Source organism: Dipodomys spectabilis, unplaced genomic scaffold, assembly GCF_019054845.1.
Source record: "Dipodomys spectabilis isolate Male_0828 unplaced genomic scaffold, ASM1905484v1 ptg000030l, whole genome shotgun sequence".
Classification (NCBI taxonomy): Eukaryota; Metazoa; Chordata; class Mammalia; order Rodentia; family Heteromyidae; genus Dipodomys; species Dipodomys spectabilis.
The window spans coordinates 7,848,096-7,869,620 of NW_024870707.1; the positions used below are offsets into that span (position 1 = coordinate 7,848,096).

The following is a 21,525-nucleotide window of genomic DNA, read 5'->3' on the forward strand; positions in this document are numbered from 1 at the left end:
TACCACTTGAGCCATAGTGCCACTTCCAGCTTTTTTTTTTTTTTTTTTTAAACTTATGTGGTGCTGAGGAATCAAACCCAGGGCCTCATGCATACAAGGCAAGTGCTCTACCACTGAGCCACCTTCCCAGCCCTAAAAGTAATTTTTTAAAGTTATTTTGGGTAGTTGGGAATGGGCTTAGTGGTAGAGTGCTTGCGTAGCATGCATGAAGCCCTGGGTTCGATTCCTCAGTACCAAATAAACAGAAAAGGCCAGAACTGGTGCTGTGGCTCAAGTGGTAGAGTGCTAGCCTTGAGTAAAAGAAGCTTGGAGACAATGCTCAGACCCTGAGTTCAAGCCCCAGGACTGGAAACAAAATTTGGAACAGGGTCTTGTTAGATTGTACAGGCTGGCTTTAACTTTGTCTTCTGGACAGTTTTCTGAGTAGCTGGGATTATAGGAGGTAGAGCTGGGGGTGGGGGCCTGTGCTCTTCTGGACCGGGCTCAGGGAAGCAGTGTGCTAAATCCAGGCTGTCATCCTTTGAGAACAGACTGAGGCCTTCTGCGCTGGGCTCTGGGCAGTCCCCAGCTTCTGGGACTGGGGCTGTGGCACTCACTGGCATTGAGGAGGCCCTAAATTCCACCCAGACAAACAAAATGAATTGTGTAATACAGAATTGTCTGATACAGACAAACAAAATGAATTGTTTTCCCAAAATACCCAGGCCTGGCCTAGCTGTACCCATTGTCCAGATGAGGAGGCTGAACCCCGATGAGTTGGCAGTGCTTGCTCTGAGGATGAATCCTCTAATACCAGGGGGCAAAGTGGCTGGGCTTATTCAGTGCATTACTGTCCAGCAAGTACCTGGCCCAGGGTGGGGCTGGGGAATAGGCACCACCAGACACAGGCTTCACCGCTACTATCCACGTGCTGCCCCCACCCCCAAGACCTCCTGAGGACCCCATTGCCTGGAGGGCTGTAGGAGGGAGACGGCGCAGGATGGGGTGTGCTGACTTCTCCAGCATTCCATGGGCCCAGAACCCCATGTCCCATGACTCACCCCAGGATCCTGAGGAGTGGATGTGCTGGGGAGGAGGCAGCTCAATCCCCCCCTCTTCCCCCCCGCCCTACACACAATGCCCCACTAGGGAGGCTGCAGCAGACGCCAGCTTCCAAACTCACACACATTCGACACCTCTCTATAATATATAGAGTTGATTTTTATATAAAAAATATCAGTTTTCCCCAATCCTTGATCTAGGAAAACATGCTGTACTTCGCAGAAGGGCCTTAAGTACTCTCCCTCCACCCCTGGTCCTGAGGGCGCTGCAAAGCCAAGGCCATCGGGCTGCTGAGGAGGGAAGAGGCAGGACCAGGAGCGAGCGTGGATGGCACTGGAGAGCCTGCCTGGAGTGGCTTGATGGTCCTGGGGCTGGGGCCCTTCCCCCACTTCTCCACCTGGGCAAGTCCTGCCTTCATTGGTGGAGATAGGCATCCAACCAGACATCACCAGACTTCTTCAGGGACCTGGGAGGCAAAGGCAGGGATCAGGACTCTATTCCAAGATACTCACCCATTCCCACTCCCTCATGGCGCCCTGTTCTCGTGGGGAGGCAGCTGTGGGGCCAGGGAGAGGGGTCAGGAGAGGATGCCAGGCACTCACTGGTGGGAGTATGAGCTAGACTAGCAGTGAGGGCAGCCAGCCAAGACTCAAGGAGTCTTGTGAGCCAATGACATACAGGAAGTGCACAGAATCTGCCCACCAGGAGCCTGGAGTCAGTGCGGGAAGGGAGGACCAGAAATTGTACAAGGAAACCCTGTGCCAGGTGCTTGGATGGAGTGAGCCAAGGCTCTACGGCTCAGAGGATCAGGCTGGGAAAGATCACGAAGGAGAAGCCTGAGTCTGAAATAGCAGGATGGATGGAAGAACATCCGAGCAGAGCTCAGCAGAGGGAGATCTATGCAGGGGCAGAGCCTCCGCTCTTCTCTCCATGTAAACCTGGTAGTCTCCCCTTGGCTGAGTGGCTCTCCCACATCCCAGCCCATGCCTACCTTAGAACCTTTCCAACTTCTGTACCCTTTGTCTGGAATGTTCTGCCAGGTGCCCCAATGATCAGCTTCCTGTCCCTGCTTATACCTGTCACCCTGTTAACAACTAAGTCTCTCCCTGGCCTTCTTTCCCTTCACCTGACCCTACCTAGGCTTTTATTTTCTTTCTTTTTTCCAGTCCTGGGGCTTGAACTCGGGGCCTGAAAACTGTCTTCGAGCTTCTTTTGCTCAAGGGTAGCACTTTACCACTTGAGCCACAGCACCACTTCCGGCTTTTTCTGTTTATATGGTACTGACGATTTGAACCCAGAGCTTCATGCATGCTAGGCACGCACTCTACCTCTAAGCCACATTCCTAGCCCTACCCTAGGCTTTATTGGGGTGTTTTTGTGTGTATGCTGGTCCTTGGCTTTGAACTCTGGGGCTCGGCACTGTCCTTGAGCTTTTGTGCTCAAGATTAGTGCTCTAGCTGGGCGCTGGTGGCTCATGCCTGTAATCCTAGCTACTCAGGAGGCTGAGATCTGAGGATCATGGTTCAAAGCCAGCCTGGGCAGGGAAGTTGGTGAGACTCTTATATCCAATAAACCACTAGAAAACCGAAAGTGGTGCTGTGGCTCAAGTGGTAGAGCGCTCGCCTTGAGCTGAAGACCTGAAGGATAGCGCCCAAGCCCAGAGTTCAAGCCCACGACTGACCAAGAAAAATTTTAAAAAGACTAGTGCTCTATCACTTGAGCCACATCACTTTTGGCTTTTTGTAGTTGGTTGGAGATAAGAGTCTCACGGATTTTCCTGTTCGGACTGGCTTTGAACCATGATCCTCAGATGTCAGCCTCTTGATTGGCTAGGATTACAGGCATGAGTCATGGGTGTTCAGCTTACCCTAGGTTTTTCTTGCTTTGTCAAAGCAATTCCCACATTTTCAGTACTTATTTTTTTAGTACCAATAGTCATGGGGATTTGGGATTTTGCTTGAACTCAGGTCCTTGTACTCTCCCTTAGCTTTTTCTGCTAAAGGCTGGCACAGTACCAACTTCAGCCACAGCTCCACCTCTGGCTTTTTGCTGGTTAATTGCAGGTCAGAGTCTCACCAACTTTCCTGTCCAGGGTGACTTCATACCATGATCCTCAGCTCTCAGCCCCCTGAGCAGCTAGGATTACAGACATGAGCCACTAGTACCTGGCTCTTCTTTTTTTTTTTTCTTCCAAAGCTGCTTGCTGTGTTTTCCCCACCTGGAAAGTCAGCTCCAGGGAGGCAGGACCTCTGGCCTGTATTACACACTGATGCATTTGTAGGTGCTCTATGAATTCTCTGTGTGGATGAGTCATAGGGGAGGGAAGGAAGGCCTGTGCTGATCTAAAAAGGCCTGGAACACCAGTTCTTCGGAAGGCCCCCACATGGCTCAGAGGCCAGCTGCCTGGGGGTGGGGAGGTGCTGAGTAGGGCAAAGTAGAGGCTGGATGCAGCCTTACCTGATGATGTCCACCAGGGCGGTGAAGAAGGGCTTCACCTCATAATGCAGGCCATGCTTGGCACACAGCGACTTGATCAGCGGGGCCACTTTGTGGTAGTTGTGCCTTGGCATGGTAGGGAAGAGGCTGGGAAGGGGGTGGTGTGTCAGGAATAGCTGACACCTGCAGTAGAGGGCCGTACCCTCTCTTCACCTCCAGGACCCCCCTTCCTACCTCTCCCAGAGTCCCTGGCCAGTGCAGGACTTTGCCTTGGATTTCTGGGAAAACTGGAGAGGGGGATGCTGGGACAGCCCCTACCCATCAGGTCCTCTGGGTAATACTCACTGGTGCTCAATCTGGTAGTTGAGGTGCCCGCTGAACCAGTCAAGGAAGAGCGACGGCTCCACATTGCAGGTGGCTGCCAGCTGCGAGGAGCAAGCAGGGCATCGATGAGGGAAGCCGGCTCTGATCCGGACCCCCAACCATCCCTCCCACACATGGCAGCCCCGCCAGGATCCACCCAGCCCTGCCCTGCTAGCTCTGAGCTAGGAGCCCTCCACCCAGCACAGTGCCCACCCAGCCCTTGCTGCTGCCCACCTGAGAGCTGGCCCAGTCCTGGTGCTTCTCATGGCCGATCTCCTTGGGGATGTGGTTCATCTGTGTGATCCACACGAACCAGTGGCTTTCCAGGACCCTAAGGGGGAGGCTCAGGTACTCCCCCACACCCAGCTCACACTGAGCCCCCTGAGTGGACACTCCAGTGTGGCTATCCCAGACCTGAGCCCCAGCGCCCTGATCTGTAAACCAGGACTCTGCAAGTCTCCCTTCCTGGTGTTGACAAAAACTGAACGGATTGTCCCCCAGGAGCCTGAAGGCGGAGTAACCCTGCTTCAGAGAGGTCACCTGCCCAGCCTCTGGGCCCAATTTCCCCTTAGCCACCCAGAGAAGTACCATTGGTGCCCACTCTGAGAGGGGCAAATAGAGGCTCCTGTGTGACCTACACACTCCCTGCCATTCCACATCTGGCCATACCTGACAGCCACATAGAGAAGCAACGCCCCAGGGACACCGTAGAAAGGGACGTAGGACAAGAAGAAACGAGAGTAGAAGCTGGTGGCCCAGAGCAAGTCCTGCGAGGAGGGTAGAGGAAATGCTGAGTGGCCTCCAGGTGGCTGGAGTGGGGGGGAAGGGGTGGCGGGGAGACTGAGAGGATCTAGGGCCACCCAGTCTTCTGTTTTCATTCGTCTCAGGGCCCTGGCCGGGCCACTGGCTCTCCCTAGGCTTCTGGGTTTGTTTGTTTTTTCCAGCTGGATAAATGGACAAGGTCCCAGACACATTAGCTCAGAGCGGACCATGAAGGGTGCATTGGAGTAGCCCCAACCAGGGTCTCAGATACCTGGCACAGTCAGTGTCTCAATGATTTCTTATGGAGTCACAACCTCCCAGAGACCCATGCTCCACCCCCGTGTCCCACATACAGCCGCGTGCACCCTTGCACCCACCCATACCCCCATGGTGTACACAGGGGCACCTATTTGCATTCATGGAGGGACAAAGCTGTCCCTGTGGCCCCGCCCACAGCCACATGTCACTCACCGTCCACTGCATGCACACCAGCATATATGCCAGGTTTTCCACTTCAAAGTTCACCAGGGTGAGCAGTGGGGGTCCAACTGCAAGAAGGAGCGAGAGCACAGGAGCCGGGCTAGGGTGCCAAGGCAGGGTGGGCATGGAGCGGGAAGAGGCTTCTGTTCCTCCAGGAGTGCGCATCATTACTGATGCTGGGCCTGGGCCAAGCCCTCATCACCCACAAGGCCCGCTCTTGTCCCACCATGTCCTGCACCGCCCGCCCTCCCCCCTCCCCGCCCCCCGCTCCTGGGGGAAACCTCACAGTGCCAGAGGTGGCTGAGGTCCCTCAGGACCATGGGGAGGGCAGTAGAGGCTCAGGTGTGGCCCCTCCAGGCCCCTACCCCCGGAGGACTGGCAGGCACTCACTCAGGAAGAAGTACAGGTGCTGGTGGTTGTAGGGTAGGTATCTGCGTTTCTTCTTGCCGTACTGTGGAGACAGGCGGTGGGCTAAGGGAGAACAGCCCTCCAGGCCAAGTTCAAGGGGCTGATGAGGCCAAGGTCAAGGGCAACTCTAGATTCTAGCAACCAGGCCCTGGCTAAGGAGATGGGGAGAAAGCACACTGGGCCAGGGGTTGGAGCTAGAGCTAGAGTGGGAACTAAGCCTGGGGACCAGATGGGCAGGTAGCTCGGCCGCTGCCATGTCCCCTGAGGTGCTGGCCTGGCCTGGGTGTGGGGGGGGGGACCTGTGCCCTTCCCTACCCACCTCCACAGATGACTCCCCCACAAGGAAGACGGGCGCCAGGGTCACATCTGGGTCTTTGTTCAAGATGTTGGGCTTGGCGTGGTGCTGGAAGTGACGGAAATTCCACCAGTGCGCAGAGAAGCCCTGTGGGGAGGTGGAAGCTCAGGCCGTGCACCCACACTGGGTGCCCCCACACTGGGACAGACCCAGCCCAGTGCCCCGGCTAAGCCCCTGGCTGCCCACCCACCCATCTACCTCTGCTCACCTTCAGCTGCCCCATCACAAACTGCTGGGCCACCTGGTTCCAGCGGGACTTCCTAAAGATGGAGGCGTGGCCCAAGTCGTGCTGTAGACACCAGCTCTGGGCCTGGGGAGAGGGGTGGGTCAGGAGCTGGTGAAGGGAGCCCAGGCAGGGAGGGCAAAGAGCTCCAGGCTCTCTGCAGATCCTTGGATCTGCCCACTGCTAATGCCCCACTCCAAGTCCGAGCGGACAGTGCTTCGTTTTACAGATCAGGGCAGGTGAGTCAGAGAGGGAGGAAATCTCAAGTGCTGGGACATACATACCCCAAAGCCAAGCACATCTCCAATCTTCCCTAGGCTTCCTAACTCCTGCATCCTTTCCTCCCTCAAGACAATCTCTTCCTCAGGGTGTGTCATGGAAACCACAGCCTCTCTTTCCCAAGACCCAGCCAAAGGCCGAAAAATCTTGACTCTAATTTTCCCATTTGTCTTGGAGCTGGCCATAAATCCTCACACCTCTCCTACATGATAGCAGATACTAAGACCCTCCCCCACATAGCTGGGAGGAACAAACAGAAGAATCTGGACAGACCTCACTAGGTTTCCTGTCTAGTCATTATTTCTGGCCCTTTTCATGTCATCATATTTATATTATGGTGGCTTCATGAACCTAAGTATAAAAATGAATAGGTTGGGCTGGGAATGTGGCTTAGTGTTCAAAAATAAACAAACAAACAAATAAATAAATAAGGACAGGCCAAACCAGGCCTGGTGGCTCACATCTGTAATCCTTGCTACTCAGGAACTGAGATCTGAGATCGAGGTTCCAAACTAGCCCAGGCAGGAAAGTCCATGAGACTCTTATCTCCAAGAAACTACCTCCCTCCCCCAAAAAAGGTGGCGTGGTGCTGTGGCTCAAATGGTAGAGCACTAGCCTTGAGCAAAAGAGCTCAGAGACAGCACCCAGGCCCTGAGTTTAAGCTCTACAACAAAAAAATAGATAGATGAAGGGCTGGGAATGTGGCTTAGTGGTAGAGTGCTTGCCTAGCATGCATGATGCCCTGGATTTGATTCTCAGTACTACATAAACAGAAGAAGCTAGACTAGGCACTGTGGCTCAAATGGTAGAGTACTAGCCTTGAGCAAAAGAAGCTCCAGGACTGTCCTGGCACTGTGTTTAAGCCCCCAGGATTTGAAAAAAAAAAGGGGGAGGGGGGAAAAGGGGAGAAAGGGAGAGAGAGAGAGAGAGATTACTGGAGTCTTTGGATCTTCAATCTGCAGGAGCCTGTGTCCTATAAAACTATGGTAGAATAAACTATGATGCCATGCTTTCCTCTGAGAACCTGTCATCTGTCATTGGGATGGGCTGGGACCTTTCTTCCCTTACACAAGTTTGACATGGAGCTGTGACCTTCTGCTGTGACTTCCCCAACCTGTGCTTGCTCAAAGCTTATTAAATAAGGAAGAAACTTCCCTAGCTCCATCAGAATCCACTGTGACCCATAGGGATACCTTTGGGGCCATCTGGTTGTTCTCTTATTTGTTCATTCATTCATTCATTCATTCATTCATTCAGCAGATATTTTTCCAGTGCCCACATGTGCTGGCCCTGTTGTGTGTTGCTTGGTCCCAGAGTCACCTGGGAGAGAGCCAGGATGAGAGCAGCAAAGGTGCTAGACACCCAGCCAGGGCCCAGGAGGTAGATGAGAAGCCAGGCCAGCACTTCCATGGCCAAGATGTGGCCCAGCAGGAGAGCGAAGAAGACAGGATCGGCCTCAAAGAGTTTCATGTCCTCAGCTGCCTGGCGCAGAGTTCGGAAGTCCTTGATCAGCTGGGTCTATCACAGGAGAGTGGCCAGTCAGCAGAGGAAGCGAGGCCTCTTGCTGTCCCCAGAAGCCTCCCACAGTTCCCCAGAACCCCAGCTACTCCTTCCAGGGCCCAATGTCAGGCCCAAGAATTGTGGACAGGATGTGACAGTTGTAGGAGTGAGAGTCTACAACTAGGGTTGAGCTGGGTGACTAGCTGATGGCCAAATCTCTGATGACTAAAAGGCACAGTGTGATTAACAGAGCCAGAGCCAGCTCACCAAACATCCTCAGGGCAGATAGGGCTCCTGGATTCAGAGGAGGGTAGGGGGCTGCCTAGAGACCCCAAGCTAGATCTGCCCCCCCCCCTCCCACAGGGCATGATGGCTACAGCTGGGGCTGGCAGACCAGTCTTGGCTCTGCTTCCCCGGTGTGTGTGTGGGATTCAGATGGATCTGCTACTGCTAGTGGGCAAGGCCCCCCAACCCCTCCCGCACCCCCTCACATTCTGAGGTCCATCCTGGCTGGGCTCCTCTGGGGCCAGTTCTCCAATCAGCAGGGGCTTCAGGAACTTGCGCACAAAATGGAGATCTTGATGGAAGGCATGGAAGGCATCCTGAAGGAGAGTGGACAGTCAGGTGGACAGACAGACAGACAGACAGCTGGAGTTGCACTTGCAAGCAACCAGCAGAGACAGGGCAAGAAGGGCCATTGATGGATGGACAAAGCAGACAGAAAGATGAACAGGACATCAGCTGTTTGAGCCTGGTGCTGGCGGCTATGCCTGTAATCCTAAACTACTGAAGAGGCTGAGATCTGAGAATCACATTTCAAAGGCACCCCCACCCCTACCCCACCAGAAGTGAAGTCTGTGAGACTCTTATCTCCAATCAATCAGCCAACCAAGAAATGGAAGTGGAAGTGTAGCTCAGTTGGTAGAGTGCCAGCCTTGAGTGGAAAAGCTAAGTGAGCGTACAAAGCCTGGAGTTCAAGTCTCGTGCTGGTGTGTATGCATGTGTGCGTGTGTGCGTGCATGCGTGTGTGTGTGTGTATGTGATAGGGCTGGAGGGTAGGTGCAAGGCAAGAGAAAGAAGATAAAGGAAAGGGGGTGGGAAGACACAAGAGGAAAGGAGAAAGATCAGGAGCCAGGAGAAAGCAGCAAATCGTGAGAGGCCACTTGAACTTCACCTCAGGGCTCAGCCATCCTGATTTCTGCCTGAGGTGGTTTGGGTACTATACTTGGCACCGCTTTATTCTCACATGACAATGAATTGGGCCCATTAATTGTTCCTCATTTTTATTGTTGCCATCAATTTCAGAGGTTCCCCCTTCTGAATAGGTGAACACAGCAGGACTATAGAAACAGGCTGGGCGGTGACCTCCTGTCCTGTCCCATGGGTCTGGGAAAGGTCACTGAGGGGTTTCTGGCTGCTAGAGGAAATGTCTTTGAAGAAGGCTGGTGAAGGCCAGGAGCCCCTATTGTTCTCTCCTGAGGAGCCTAGCAGCTTGTTTAAAAGTGACATTGCTCTGGTGACATGGCTCTGGTGGCTCATGCTGTAATCCTAGCTAGTCAGGAGGCTGAGATCTGAGGATTGTGGTTTGAAGCCACAAGTAACTACTCAGAAAACTCTGGACATGAAGCTGTGGCTCAAATGGTAAGGCATTAGCCTTGAGCAAAAGAAGCTCTCAGGGATCGCACCCAGGCCCTGAGTTCAAGTTCCAGGACTGGCACACACACAAAATGACATGGCTTATCCAAGGACTATGCTACCGCAGTCAGTTCCCAGACTCCTGCACTAGGCTATCTGCTAGGTCCTAGGACTATGGGTTCTTCTCATCCATTTTTATTTTCTTATTTTCTGCCAGTATTGGAACTTGAACTCAGGGCCTAGGTGCTGTCCCTTAGCTTTTTCATTCAAGGTGAAGACCCTACCACTTAAGCTACAACTACTTCCAGCTTTCTGGTGATGAGTTTCACGGACTTTCCTTCCCCTGGTCTGGCTTTGAATCTTAATCCTCAGATTTTAGCCTCCTGAGTAGCTGAGATTACTGGCATGAGCCACAAACACCCTGCTTTATTGCCTATTAAAGACAGACTAAAATAGGCCGTGACGGCAGTCCTGTAGTCTCTGCGTGGTCCTGGGTGAAGGGAGCACTGGGGCATTGGCCCTAGGCCACTATTTAGAAATCATTCCTGCCGGGGGACCCACCTAGAGCTCTCTTTCCCAATACTTCTTTACTTCCTGGCCTGGTGCAGTCCAGGGACTGGAGGATGGGGCTGGAAGTTGCAGCTTCTAGAATAATCCAGGCCAATGTGGGTCTCAATAGAGGCAAACTTGGAAATGAACATTGAAGGAGAAGAAAAGAAGAGGTGAGGGGAGCCAGGGCCCAAGGAAGCTCCTCAGGAGCTGGGGTTGGTTAGGGCAAAGGAGCCACAAGGGAAGATTAGTCTTGGGGACTCTGCTGACCTAATCACCAGCTTCCATTTCCTGGGGAAACCAAGTCAGAGAGTTCAGAGCCCTGCTCGCTCTAGGCTGTTAAGCATTAACTTATTTTTTCTTCTTTTGTACCAGGGTTTGAGCTCAGAGCCTGGATGCTGTCTCTCAAGGCTGGCGTTCGATCATTTGAGCTACAACTCTACTTCCAGCTTTTTGATGGTTAACTGGTGATAAGGAGTCTCACAGGCTTCCCTGCCCGGGCTTGGTTTCAAACTTCGATGCTCAGATCTCAGCCTCTTGAGTTAGCTGGGATTACAGGCGGGAGCCACTGTTGGGATGATAAACTATCTCAATGAATAATTTTCTGGTATCCTATTCAGTGGCATTAAATTTTTTTTGGGGGGGGTCCGGTCGTGGGGCCTGAACTCTGGGCCTGGGCGCTGTCCCTCAGCTCTTCAGCTCAAGGCTAGTGCTCTACCACTTGAGCCACAGCGCCACTTCCAGCTTTTTTCTTATGTGGTGCTGAGGAATCGAACCTGGGCCTCGAGCATGCAAGGCAAGTGCTCTACCACTGAGCCGAACCTTCCCAGCCCGGCATTGAATAATTTCATGTGGTTGAGCATTCATCGCCCCTACTGATTTCCAGAAGTTTCTCAGCTGAAACCCTATAGTCCCTGTGCTGTGCCCTCCCCTCCCTCTCAGCCCCTGGCACTGGCCACGCCACTCTCTCCACACTCCGGGAACCGCATTTAAGTGGCTCATACGATGTTTTTGTGACCGGTTCATTTCACTTAGCCTCGTGTCCTGCGGGCCCTTCTGTAGTGTAGCCTGTGCCAGAAGTGCCTTTCTTTTAAGGCTGAGTGCTCGTGAAAGGTGTGCTACACAGAACCCAAGTGCACACAGAGCCACAGGAAGGCAGGCAGGCAGTCACACACACACACACACATACACACACACAATCTAGACTTAGGACATAATCTTGCACACACACAGGTACATGATACAGGTCTAACCTTTCCTCCCATCCAGCTTTTCCCTCTCTTGTCCCCTGTGTCTGTTTGGGGATCTGAGAAACGGAGGCACCAGGACGGAGGACAGCCCTGCCTCCTCTCCCCAGTGCTGAATTCATGCACTAGCCCAGAGGAGGACGCAGAGCAAGGCCCACCCAAGCGTCTTTCCAGTTGAGTCTGTCTCTTACAAAGAAAGATGTGAGCCCTCCCTCCCTCCCTCCACCCCCCTCCCCCTGGCCTTGGAAGACTGGCCAGAAATGTTCAGGAATGCAGTCAGGGCTCTAGTTAGTGGTAAGGGGCAGGCAGGGGGCAACAGGCTGGGGCTGTCCAACAGTCCTGGGGCTGAGGGGGCACTGTGAATGGAGCCGGGGTTCTCATGCTGGCAAGGAGCATTGGTAAAGTAGGTTCCTGGACACTGAGTTCAGACTGAGCGGGATATTCCTGGCTAGGGTCATGTGACCAGTCCTCCCTTGACCTCTGCTTAAGGTGGTGAAGGTCTTTAAGAAGAAAGTGAGAGGAAGTGGCACTGTGGCTCAAAGTGATAGAGTGCTAGCTAGCCTGGAGCAAAAGAGCTCAGGTATAGCACCCACACCCTGAGTTCAAGCCCAATGACTGGCAAAAAAAAGAAAAGAAGTGGACCAGACTCATCTCTGCAGCCCCATTTGCTAGTGAGAGTTTGTCATGTCAGAATTGGGCTTCACACGCCATTCAAACTCTGTCAGAAGATAGCTACAGTCTTTGCAGGGATCTCGGTCCCTGCAAACCTCCAAGTGGCTGGGCTGGCCATCACTGCCCCTGCTTCTCACTAAGTAGCTGCAGGCTAGCGCAGAGGGGGAGGGGGACCTACCGGGGAGGGGCGAGAGAGAGGGACACACTGGAATCAGCCTGCCTGCCCCGGCTGGAACCTGAGCAGCCACTTAGGAGCCAAGGAGCCCCAGACAATGCCACTCCTGCTCCATCTACTCCGCATTTCCTCATCAGTGAAATGGAGGCCACTAATGGCCATCTTGCAGACTGCTGGGAAGCCTGAGTCACAGAGGTAAAGCGCTTAAAAGGGGCCTTAGTGGCCAGCAAGTGCCCCATAGCCAAGATCTCATCTGAGTCCCACGGCCCGGATGTGACCCTAGAAGTCAGTGGCTGCAGATCTGTCAGTCAAGTCCAGGCTCAGGAGGGACAGGCAGGGGGAGCAGCCGTCGTCTACCCCAAATATGGAGGAGGAGGCGGGGAGGGAGTTCTGGTCACTGGCCAAAGAATGATGAGTGTTCTTGATGAGCCAGGAAGGACCTGGAATGGGCCACAAAGGCCCTGCTGAGGCCCAGGTGGTGTGTTCTTTGCTACTTCCCGGCACCTTTGCTAGGGGGAGGTGGGCACTGGGTTTCCAAGGAAACCCCCAGCAAATCCCCTCCTCTCTGCTCTTCCCAGGTTGGTGTATAAAGCAAGGAACCCAGGCCCTGCATGTAAGTGTGCTTTGCCATTTTCCTCCCTGCGACCCCTTCCAGCGGGGAGAATAGGGATGTAAAAAGTTGCCCTTTTTACAGAGGTGAGAACCAAGGGGGAAACCAAGGCACACGCTGAACAGGGCCCATCCAATCCCAGCCTTAGTAACGGAGCCCAGCTTACAGGCAGATGCCCCGAAGGAAGCTGCCCTTGGCTCCAGCATCCCCGGGGTCCAAATGAAGGGTGAGCACGTGCGTTAAACCCTTGGCTTCACCAAAGCAGCCAGGCACTCTGGCATTCTTGTCCTCACTCCACCACTGGAGCCTGGACTGCTTTATCAGAAACTTGTGGCAGCCCGGACACCCTGGGGGAAGAATGGGAACAGCTGTCCCCTACGCTGAGGTCACCAGCATTCCCACCTCTGCAGACTGCATTCCTGCCAGCGCCAGACAAGCCCAACTCCTCCCCTGGAGAAGCCTGCTAGGGGAAAAGAGCCAGGCTAGATGGCAGCATGAGGCGGGTAGGAGGGGAATAAGGTTGCTAAAGGCCCACAGTGGCTGAAGGCCACCAATGTGACAGGTAGAAACAGGTCACTGGGTCCAGATGTTGGCACTTCTGTGCTCTCACGTGGCCTCAGATCTGCCCTGTCCCTCCTCAGCTTTCATCCAGACACAAATCTCACTTTCCAAGCCCCCCCTGATGAAGGTCGCATCCTATCAGGGTCCCAAGAAAGGCAGGTCTCATTATTCTTTTTGGCCTCCGTTTCCTCATTTGCAAAATAGGCCAACGATAACCATCACAGCATCCGAAACCGAAGACTAATCTAACACCATGGCATGGCCTGGGATGGTGGTACTGACTAAACACCTCCATCCTGGGACTGGCAGGAAGCTCCCTGGATGGGTGGCTCAGGGGTCTGTTGGATCCTGGATCCTCCCACAACTCTTGGTGCCTCAGCCCAAAGGACACTGCAGAGTGCTGGGAAAATCCTCCCCCTCTCTATGGTCTTGGTTGCTCATGACAACCAAGTCATTGAGGATGACAGCACTCTGATCTGTACTGATAGGGAAACTGATAGGGAATGGTTCCCACCAGTGTCCTTGTGTCCACAGCATCTCTTAATCTTCTTTCTTGGCCATGCTCACACTTTGAGGACCAGGAGAATGGCGCCTTATGCATGGCCTCCCCAAAGGGAAAACAGGCTACTACCATCCCTGCCCTTCTCCTGGGAGGCTCTCTACCTTTGCCCTCTCCATTAGGGATCTCCTCCTCTGTGTGTGTATGTGTGTCTGGCTTTTTGGAATTTGCTGCGTGGGCTGGCTTTGAACCACAATTCTCAGTTCTCAGTCTCCTGAGATTCCAGGTATGAGCCACAGATGTCCAGCTACCCTGAGAATTGAAAGATTAGCAATAACAAGTACTGAATTTAGAGTCAAGCACATAGAAGATGCTCAGTGTGTGGCCCCTATATATATTTAGGCCAGCAGTGGCTAGGCCTGGCTGGCTGGTCCTGTTAGTCTCAGGATCTTACACAAACCTGGCCTAAGGCCCAGAGTGCTCTCCCCAGGGCACTGGGTTTTGTATCCCAGGATGGTCACAGATTGACTTCATGGCACAGGAACTCAGAGCGTTTCCTGGCAGGAAGGCTTCTGTTGCCTGGACATAAGAACAGCTGGTGAGAGGGGGCTGAGCGCCCTCCCACACACACCTGAATTCCAGGGCCTGGGATGAGGTGCTTGGCATCTGAGCTTGATCATACAGAGTGTCTGGCTAGTCTAGTTCCTAGTATGCCTGTGAAGCCGTAATGAACGAAGCCAGGGGGGGTTATATATCCAGCCACCTCCCTGTCGTTGTGGCTTGAGCAGACCAGGTATTTCTGGCTACTCCAGCCCAGTGTTTGGAGCTTTGAAGAAGCTAAGTAGTCCTTCTTATTACACTGGGTTAGGGCCAGACAAGGTGGCCCAGTGCACTGCATAGACGCACTCATACTGAGAGGCTAGCCACATTTACTACACATCGACAACATGGCCGGCCTAGGGCCACATAATTAGATATGTTCCTGCCAACGAGGCCAGCTTGCCATTTGGCCCCTGCTCTCCCCACGTGACAGATGAGGAAACTCAGGCTCCAAGGAGTGGCATGCCTGCTTACGGCCATGTAGAGCCTGCAGTGGGAGAGCTAGGATCCAGCCCTAGAGAACAGATTTTTTTTTAATAATTAATTTATTTTATTGTTATCAGAGCGGTGGTGTACACAGGGATTACAATTACATGAGTCAGGTAATGAGTACATTTCCTTCCATCCAGTATCTTCTGTCCTTCGCTCTTTCCCAGCCTCCCTCCTGTCTCCACCCATAAGAGTTGTGTAGTTCACTTTCATCAATGTCCAGCGAGCTCCCGCTCTTTTTCACCGGTTTTCCCTCAAGTTCTGTGCCCTCCCCCCACGCTCCTGACATGAATACGTCATACATAAAGAAGGCAAAAAAATCATCAAAAAATAAAAAAACCGTTTAAAAAGGTCATACGTGTGTGCGTGCATGTGTGTGTGTGTGTGTGTGTGTGTGTGCGAATTCCAAGATATGGAAGGAAACAAGAGATCTCTCTCTTGCTTTTCATTTTCTAATGGGGCTCACTGACAGTGGATCAATGACAATCAAAAGCTAAATATAAAGTTGAGAATGCCACGTGGGAGCCCCCTGCCTCCCCAAGCAGGAAAAGTGATGGATAAATACAGTCTGAAGCCCCTCCCCCGGCCTGCGCCCCCTTTCTGTCCTATGCCAGGGTGATCTCCCCTAAAACCTTCACAGAGCAGCTAGGGCTCAGGGTGAGGAGATGCCACATTGAATGCCTGCCATACCCCAGTAGAACCACACACACACACACACACACACACACACACTCAAATGCATATGGACACACACTCCAGACTCCACATGCTGTTGAGTTCAAGAACCTTCTCACCCAGTCCCTCAACAACCTGGGAGGAAGGGAGAAGAGAGAGGGACGCGGAAGTCCTAGGGTGGAGCAGAGTCTGCTCACCTGCCAAAGCTCCCCTGAGACTCATTCTTTCCGGTCTCAAAGCCATAGGGTGATTGACCTAGAACTCAGGACCTTGAGCTCTCCTTTTAACTTTTTCCCTGCCTCAAGGCTGGTACTCTACCACTTGAGCCACACTTCCAGCTTTATCTGCTGGTTAAGTGGAGATACAAGAGTCTCTTGGACAGTCTCTTGAAACAGGATCCTCAGATCTCAGCCTCCTGTATACTTAAGATTACAGGGCATATGTGTGTGTGTGTGTGTGTGTGTGTGTGTGTGTATAATGGTTTATCAGAATTCTTGCTGATCAAGGATGGAGCAGGGTAGCCTCAACCCCTGTTGCCCAGATAGGGGCCTGAGGAAAAGGGAGGCTGCTAAATCTGCTATTGATAGGCCCCCTCCACAGGGAAGGGGAGGGGGGAGGGAGGGGGGAGGGGAGGGGACGGAGAGGGGAGGGGGAGGGGAGGGGGGCGCTCCAGCCAGCCGGTCCAGCGCTGAGCCTGGCCACACCCCTTCTGGTCTATGACTAGAGCTGGGAATGGGAAGCCAGGGTCCCGGGGGACCGTCCTGCTCCTGGGGTGACTGTCCTTCCTGAGGAGGCCCACCCAGCCTGGCTGGCAAAATCTTCCCACGTGGAGCTGCCAGCCCAGCAGAGGTGAGTCACTGGCCCTGAGAGCAGTTGGGGGGGGGGGGGAGCAGATGTGGGGGAGGGACAGAGGTTAAAAGCCACAGACCTCCAGGCCCTGCCAGCTCCCAGCCTCTCCGGATTGGCCCAGCCCTTGCCTCGGCTCTGGGGACCCCCATGGCCAGCTCCCAGCACCAGGCGCGATGCCTGCCTTGCTGGGGGCCGGGGCGGGGGGGGGGGGTACCCGGAGCTCCAGGGAAGGCCCCGCCTAGGGCAGGCCGCGGCACGCCCACCTCGGACGGCCCCCTCCCCGACCGACCCCCCCCACTCCATCCCAACACGGAGGTCAAAGGTCAGCCAGGGCAGGAAGGATGCTAAGGCCCCCGAGGTAGAAGAGGCGGCGATGCTCGGGGCCCCGCACCCCGGCGGCGGCGGCGGCGCCGGATCTTCGCCCCCCGCCCCGGCCCCGGCCCCGCGCCTTACCGTGGCGTCCTCCGCGCCGTGGTGGCCGATGAGGCGGCTGCCCCCCGGGTGCCGCTGCGCCCAGCGGCTGATGTCGTAGACGCGGCGCTCGATGACCAGCCACTTGTCGCCGGGCAGGTGGTGCGGGCGGATCTGCTCCCAGCGGAGGGCGGGCAGCGGCGCCGCGCGGGGCGGGGGCTCCTCCCGGGGCCGCGAGCCTCCCCCGCCGGGCTCCCCGACGCCGCTCATGGCTGCGTCCTCGGGGGTCGGGGCGTGGGGAGCGGGGCGCGGGGAGGGGGATGCTGCCGCGTGCCGCGTCCGCGCCGCGGGCGGAGGAGGAGGGGGCGGCGGGGAGGAGGTCGCCTTCCCCGGGGACTCGCGCCGCCGCCGCCTTCGCCTTCGCCGCCGCCGCCCCTGCCGGCCCCGGCCAGCCCCGCCCCGCCGCCGCGGCCGCCGTACGAGCGAGCGAGCGTGCGCCTGCCCGGCTCCGGCGCCGGCAACTTTTCCCTTTCTTATACCCACCCGCGCTGACAGCGCCCGCCGCGCCCCGCCGCGCCCGCCCCGCGCCCCGGCCCCGCGCCCGCGCCGATCCCCATTGGCTGCCCGCGGAGGGCGGGGCCGCCGGCAGCGCTGGCTCCTCCGCGCGCGGCCGCGGCCACCGCGCCCGGCCCGGCTCCGGCCGCCGCACCGGCCCCTCCCCGGGGCTCCCCGGCGGCGCCTGGGGGGACCCTTCCTCCCTCCATCCCTCCCTCCCTCACCCCCAGCCCCGGCCCGCGCACCTCGGGCCCCGGGATGCGGTTCCACACGCCCCTTCCTGGAACTCTCTAAGTCTGGACGGCCGCAGACGTAGGGGGACATTATTTAGGGGGTGACTGTAAACAGGTTTCAAACAAAGGGCTCCCCAGCATCTCCCGAGCCAGCGCTGGCCGGTGCTCTGGCCGGTGGCTGGCTTGTCGCCGCCTCTCATTCTCCCCCCCTCCGACCCTCCCCCTCTACTCAATCCCTCCCTTTTGGTGCTAGGACTGGGACTTGAACTCTGGGCCTCCCCACCCCACCCCGCTCCGCTCCAGGCTGGCATCCTACCACGTGTGCCACACCTTCGCTTCCAGCGTTTGTCCTGGCCGCGTAAATGGGAGATGGGAGTCTTTGGGTGGGCTGGCATTACAGGCGTGAGTCCGCCTCTGAGTGTGGACAGACTCCCACATGGTTGGGTTTCGGTGACATAGGTGCCTGGTGCTAACAGTGAAGCAGTCACACCTATTAAGAATCACATTGTGTTCCCGGGCAGGACTTGTCAAACTTGAGCACCCATTGCAACCGCCTTCAGGGCTAGTTATTAACACACAGCAGCTGCCCCACACTTAAGAGGTCAGGTTGGGAGCAGAGGCCCATTTCTAGCAAGTTCCCAGGTGATGCTAACGTTTGTGGGGAGAAAACAATTCCGAGAATCTGAAGCACATTTCCCTGATAGGCATAACATCTTGGTCCCGCGATTTTATTGTGTGAGGGGTTGTTTCTAGGGTACTCTGTGGTTGTCAAAATCCCCCTTGAGCTCAATTTCCTTGTATAGAAAGGCACATATGCTTCTGTGTATATATTGTGTGTGGATATATATATATATGTGTGTGTGTGTGTATATATGTATATAATTTTTATTTTGTACTGGTTCTTGGGCTTGAACTCAGGGCCTGAGTGCTCTTAGCTTGTTTGCTCTGTATGAGCTCAGTAGAGATGCAACTATCCTAGGCCTAACTGCACAGAGCCTGGGCTAGCACCATGTTTATTGCATTTATATGGATTCACCGTGTCTGGGTGAATGGTTGGCAAATTCTAGTGTCGCTTTTTAGAATTGTTTCTTCTGAACATTTCCAGTTGATGCCTATTGAATCTGCAGGTGATGGATGCAATACATGTGGAAACGGAAGGCTGGCAGTTACTTGTGCCACAGACAGAGCAGGGATTGAAGAAGGGCAGGGAGAACCTCTGGGGCTTTTCTCCCCATGCCAGAACACCTGCCTTGAGTAGCCAGGACCATCAGAGAGATCTGGGAAGCTGCCACTGGTGGGAGTTGCTGAATCCCATGCACACAGTGGGGGTGGAGGGGATGATGGGAGCTTCTGTTCCCCCCTCTCCCTCACATACATTGTTCCCACTGCACACAGGGGATGAAGCAGCGGACTCCTGAGGGAGTCCTGGCCCTGCCTTCAGCAGCCTGCTGGGCAGATGTGGCTTTCTGAAGCTCCTTCCCTGGGCTCGGGCCTGGTTTCAACCTAGATGTGGGTAGTGGTCAGGGGTTGGCATAGATTACAACTCCATGTGTCCTAGCACACCATGAGAGATGGGGAAGGTGAAGACAGATTTCCCCAGGAGCTAAGCCAAGAGCAGGGCTTAGGCCACGCCACCCTTCTGGCCACATCAGTCCCGCATGAAGTGACAGGTGGTTGGGCCCTCGGTCTACCTGCGGCTTACATTGTGACCGTCTTCTCCCGTGTTAGTCCTCTACAGGCCTCGGAGGCTTCCATAGACCGCCTTAAACTCTTTTGCTTCCAACCCAGGACAGCAGGGACAACGTGGGACTCCAGGCAGGGCAGCCTGAGCCTCTCAGACCACTTGGAAAGGGAGAGGCGTCACTCAACATTCCTGAGCTGCCATTGGGCTGGGGCCAGGCTGTGTGTGTGTGTGTGTGTGTGTGTGTGTGTGGCGCACACGGAGGGAGGAGGGGACTGGCCAGCTGTAGTTTTTGGTTTTTTGGAGGGGAGGGAATTGAGGAAGCTTGATACGAGAGAGAACTCCTTGAATGCAGCCTCTGCCCCCAGTTGCCCGCCATGGAGAACTCTTCCTGGACCCACTGAAATCACTGCCCCACATAGAGCTACCAACTATGGTCCTGGAGCCAGGTGATATTCATGGAATGCCAGGAAGGCTGGGCAAGCTAATCAGGCTAGCCAGAGTCTGGCAGGGCAGATTTGAGAAAAGGCTCTGGGCCTATCCAAAAGAGTGGTCTCAAAATCCTAGCTACTCAGGAGGCTGAGATCTGAGGATCCTGGATCGAAGCCAGCCTGGGGAAGAAAAGTCAGTGAGCCTCTTATCACAAATGAAGCATCTGAAAATCAGAAGTGGAGCTGTGGCTCAAAGTGGTGGAATGCTAGCCTTGAGAAGGAAAAAAAAAAAAAAAAAAAAGTTCCCAGGCCCTGAGTTCAAACCTCATGACTGACCAAAAAAAAAAAGAATTATTCCACATAGACACAGAAGGGACTCGAGCCAAAGCATTCCTATTTGCTTTGAGTTGCAACTCAGCCCAAGGGGAGCTTGGTTATCAGCTCCACACAGGACCCTTCTGGGAAGGCAGGGAGAGGGGAGGCAGAGACTACAGAATTATATAAAAGGTTTGGATGGGCTGGGAAGGTGGCTCAGTGGTAGAGCGCTTGCCTTGCCTGCATGAGGCTCTGGGTTCAATTCCTCAGCACCACATAAGCAGAAAAAGGTAGGCCTCCTCAGAACACTTCTTGGCAGAAAGGGTCTGCACCCAAATGGGCATCAAAGGTGCAAAAATGATCAACCAACGAACAGAGCTATAGGTTAAAACCACAGTGAGGGACCCTCTCACATCTGATTGGGCTGCGATCAAAAACCCCATAAAGTGTTGGGCACTGGGGGCTCATGCCTGTAATCTGAGACTCGTCTCCAATTAACTACTAAAAAAGCCAGAATTAGAGCTGTGGCTCAAATAGCAGTGCACTAGCCTTGAATGAAAAAGCTCAGGGACAGCAGCCTGAGTTCAAGCCCCAGGACCAGCGCACGCCCCCCCCCCCCATAAAGTAATGTGTTGATGAGGATATGAAGACATGAAGCCCTTGTGCACTGTTGCTGAGGCTCTAAAACGTTGCAACCACTATGGAACACTGTATGGAGGCTGTCCATTGGAAAACTACCAGACCATCCAGCAATCCTACCTGGGGGAATCTGAAAGATCAGGAAGCAAGGTCTCTTGTGGTATTAATGTGCTCATATGCGCTCATAACAGCATGATTCACAAGAACAAAGAGGCAGAAGAAACCCACGCCCACGCACGGATGAGGTTTGTCCATTAGAATCACTTTGGAATGGGATGTTATTCATATACGATGGAATATAGCCCTAAAAAGGAAATCCTGCCACACAGTACTACATGCATGAACACTGAGGACATTATATGCAAGGCATAGAAGACAATGACTCTATTTATTATCCCAATTTAAAAATGTCTGCAGGGTGTTCGCATTCGGAGACAAAAAGCAAGCTGGGCACTGATGGCTCCATGCCTGTAATCCTAGCTACTCAGGAGACTACCATCTGAAGATCATGGTTCAAAGACAGCCTTGACAGAGAAGACTGTGAGACCTTTATCTTCCATTAACCAGTAAAAGACTAGAAGTGGAGGTGTGACTCAAGTGGTACAGCACCAGTCTTGGGTAAAAAAGCCAAGCAAAAGCAAGAGGCCCTGAATTCAAGCTCCAGTACACACACACACACACACACACACACACACACACACACACACAAACACACACACACACAAAGGGTAATATGTAGAATGTTCGTTGCCAGCAACATGGCATTTTAGTTCTAAAAGATGCAAAAGTTCTGCAGATCTACTTCAGAATAGTGGATTAGGTTAATGCTACTCAGCTGTACACTTAAAACAT

At 54.3% G+C, this 21,525-nt stretch overlaps 1 protein-coding gene across 1 annotated transcript; it reads right to left on the reverse strand.

The window, feature by feature from the left end:
• Positions 1-1,178: 1,178 nt before the first annotated feature.
• Fads3 (fatty acid desaturase 3) lies at positions 1,179-17,104 on the reverse strand. Its single transcript, XM_042676020.1, has 12 exons — positions 16,862-17,104; positions 8,339-8,449; positions 7,668-7,865; positions 6,054-6,155; positions 5,810-5,932; positions 5,473-5,533; positions 5,074-5,150; positions 4,510-4,607; positions 4,075-4,171; positions 3,823-3,902; positions 3,499-3,624; positions 1,179-1,507 (listed from the first exon to the last, which is right to left on the reverse strand). Exons 1-12 carry the CDS (start codon positions 17,087-17,089, stop codon positions 1,456-1,458), a joined length of 1,353 nt encoding a protein of 450 aa, XP_042531954.1. The 5' UTR covers positions 17,090-17,104; the 3' UTR covers positions 1,179-1,455.
• Between the last annotated feature and the right edge of the window lie 4,421 nt (positions 17,105-21,525).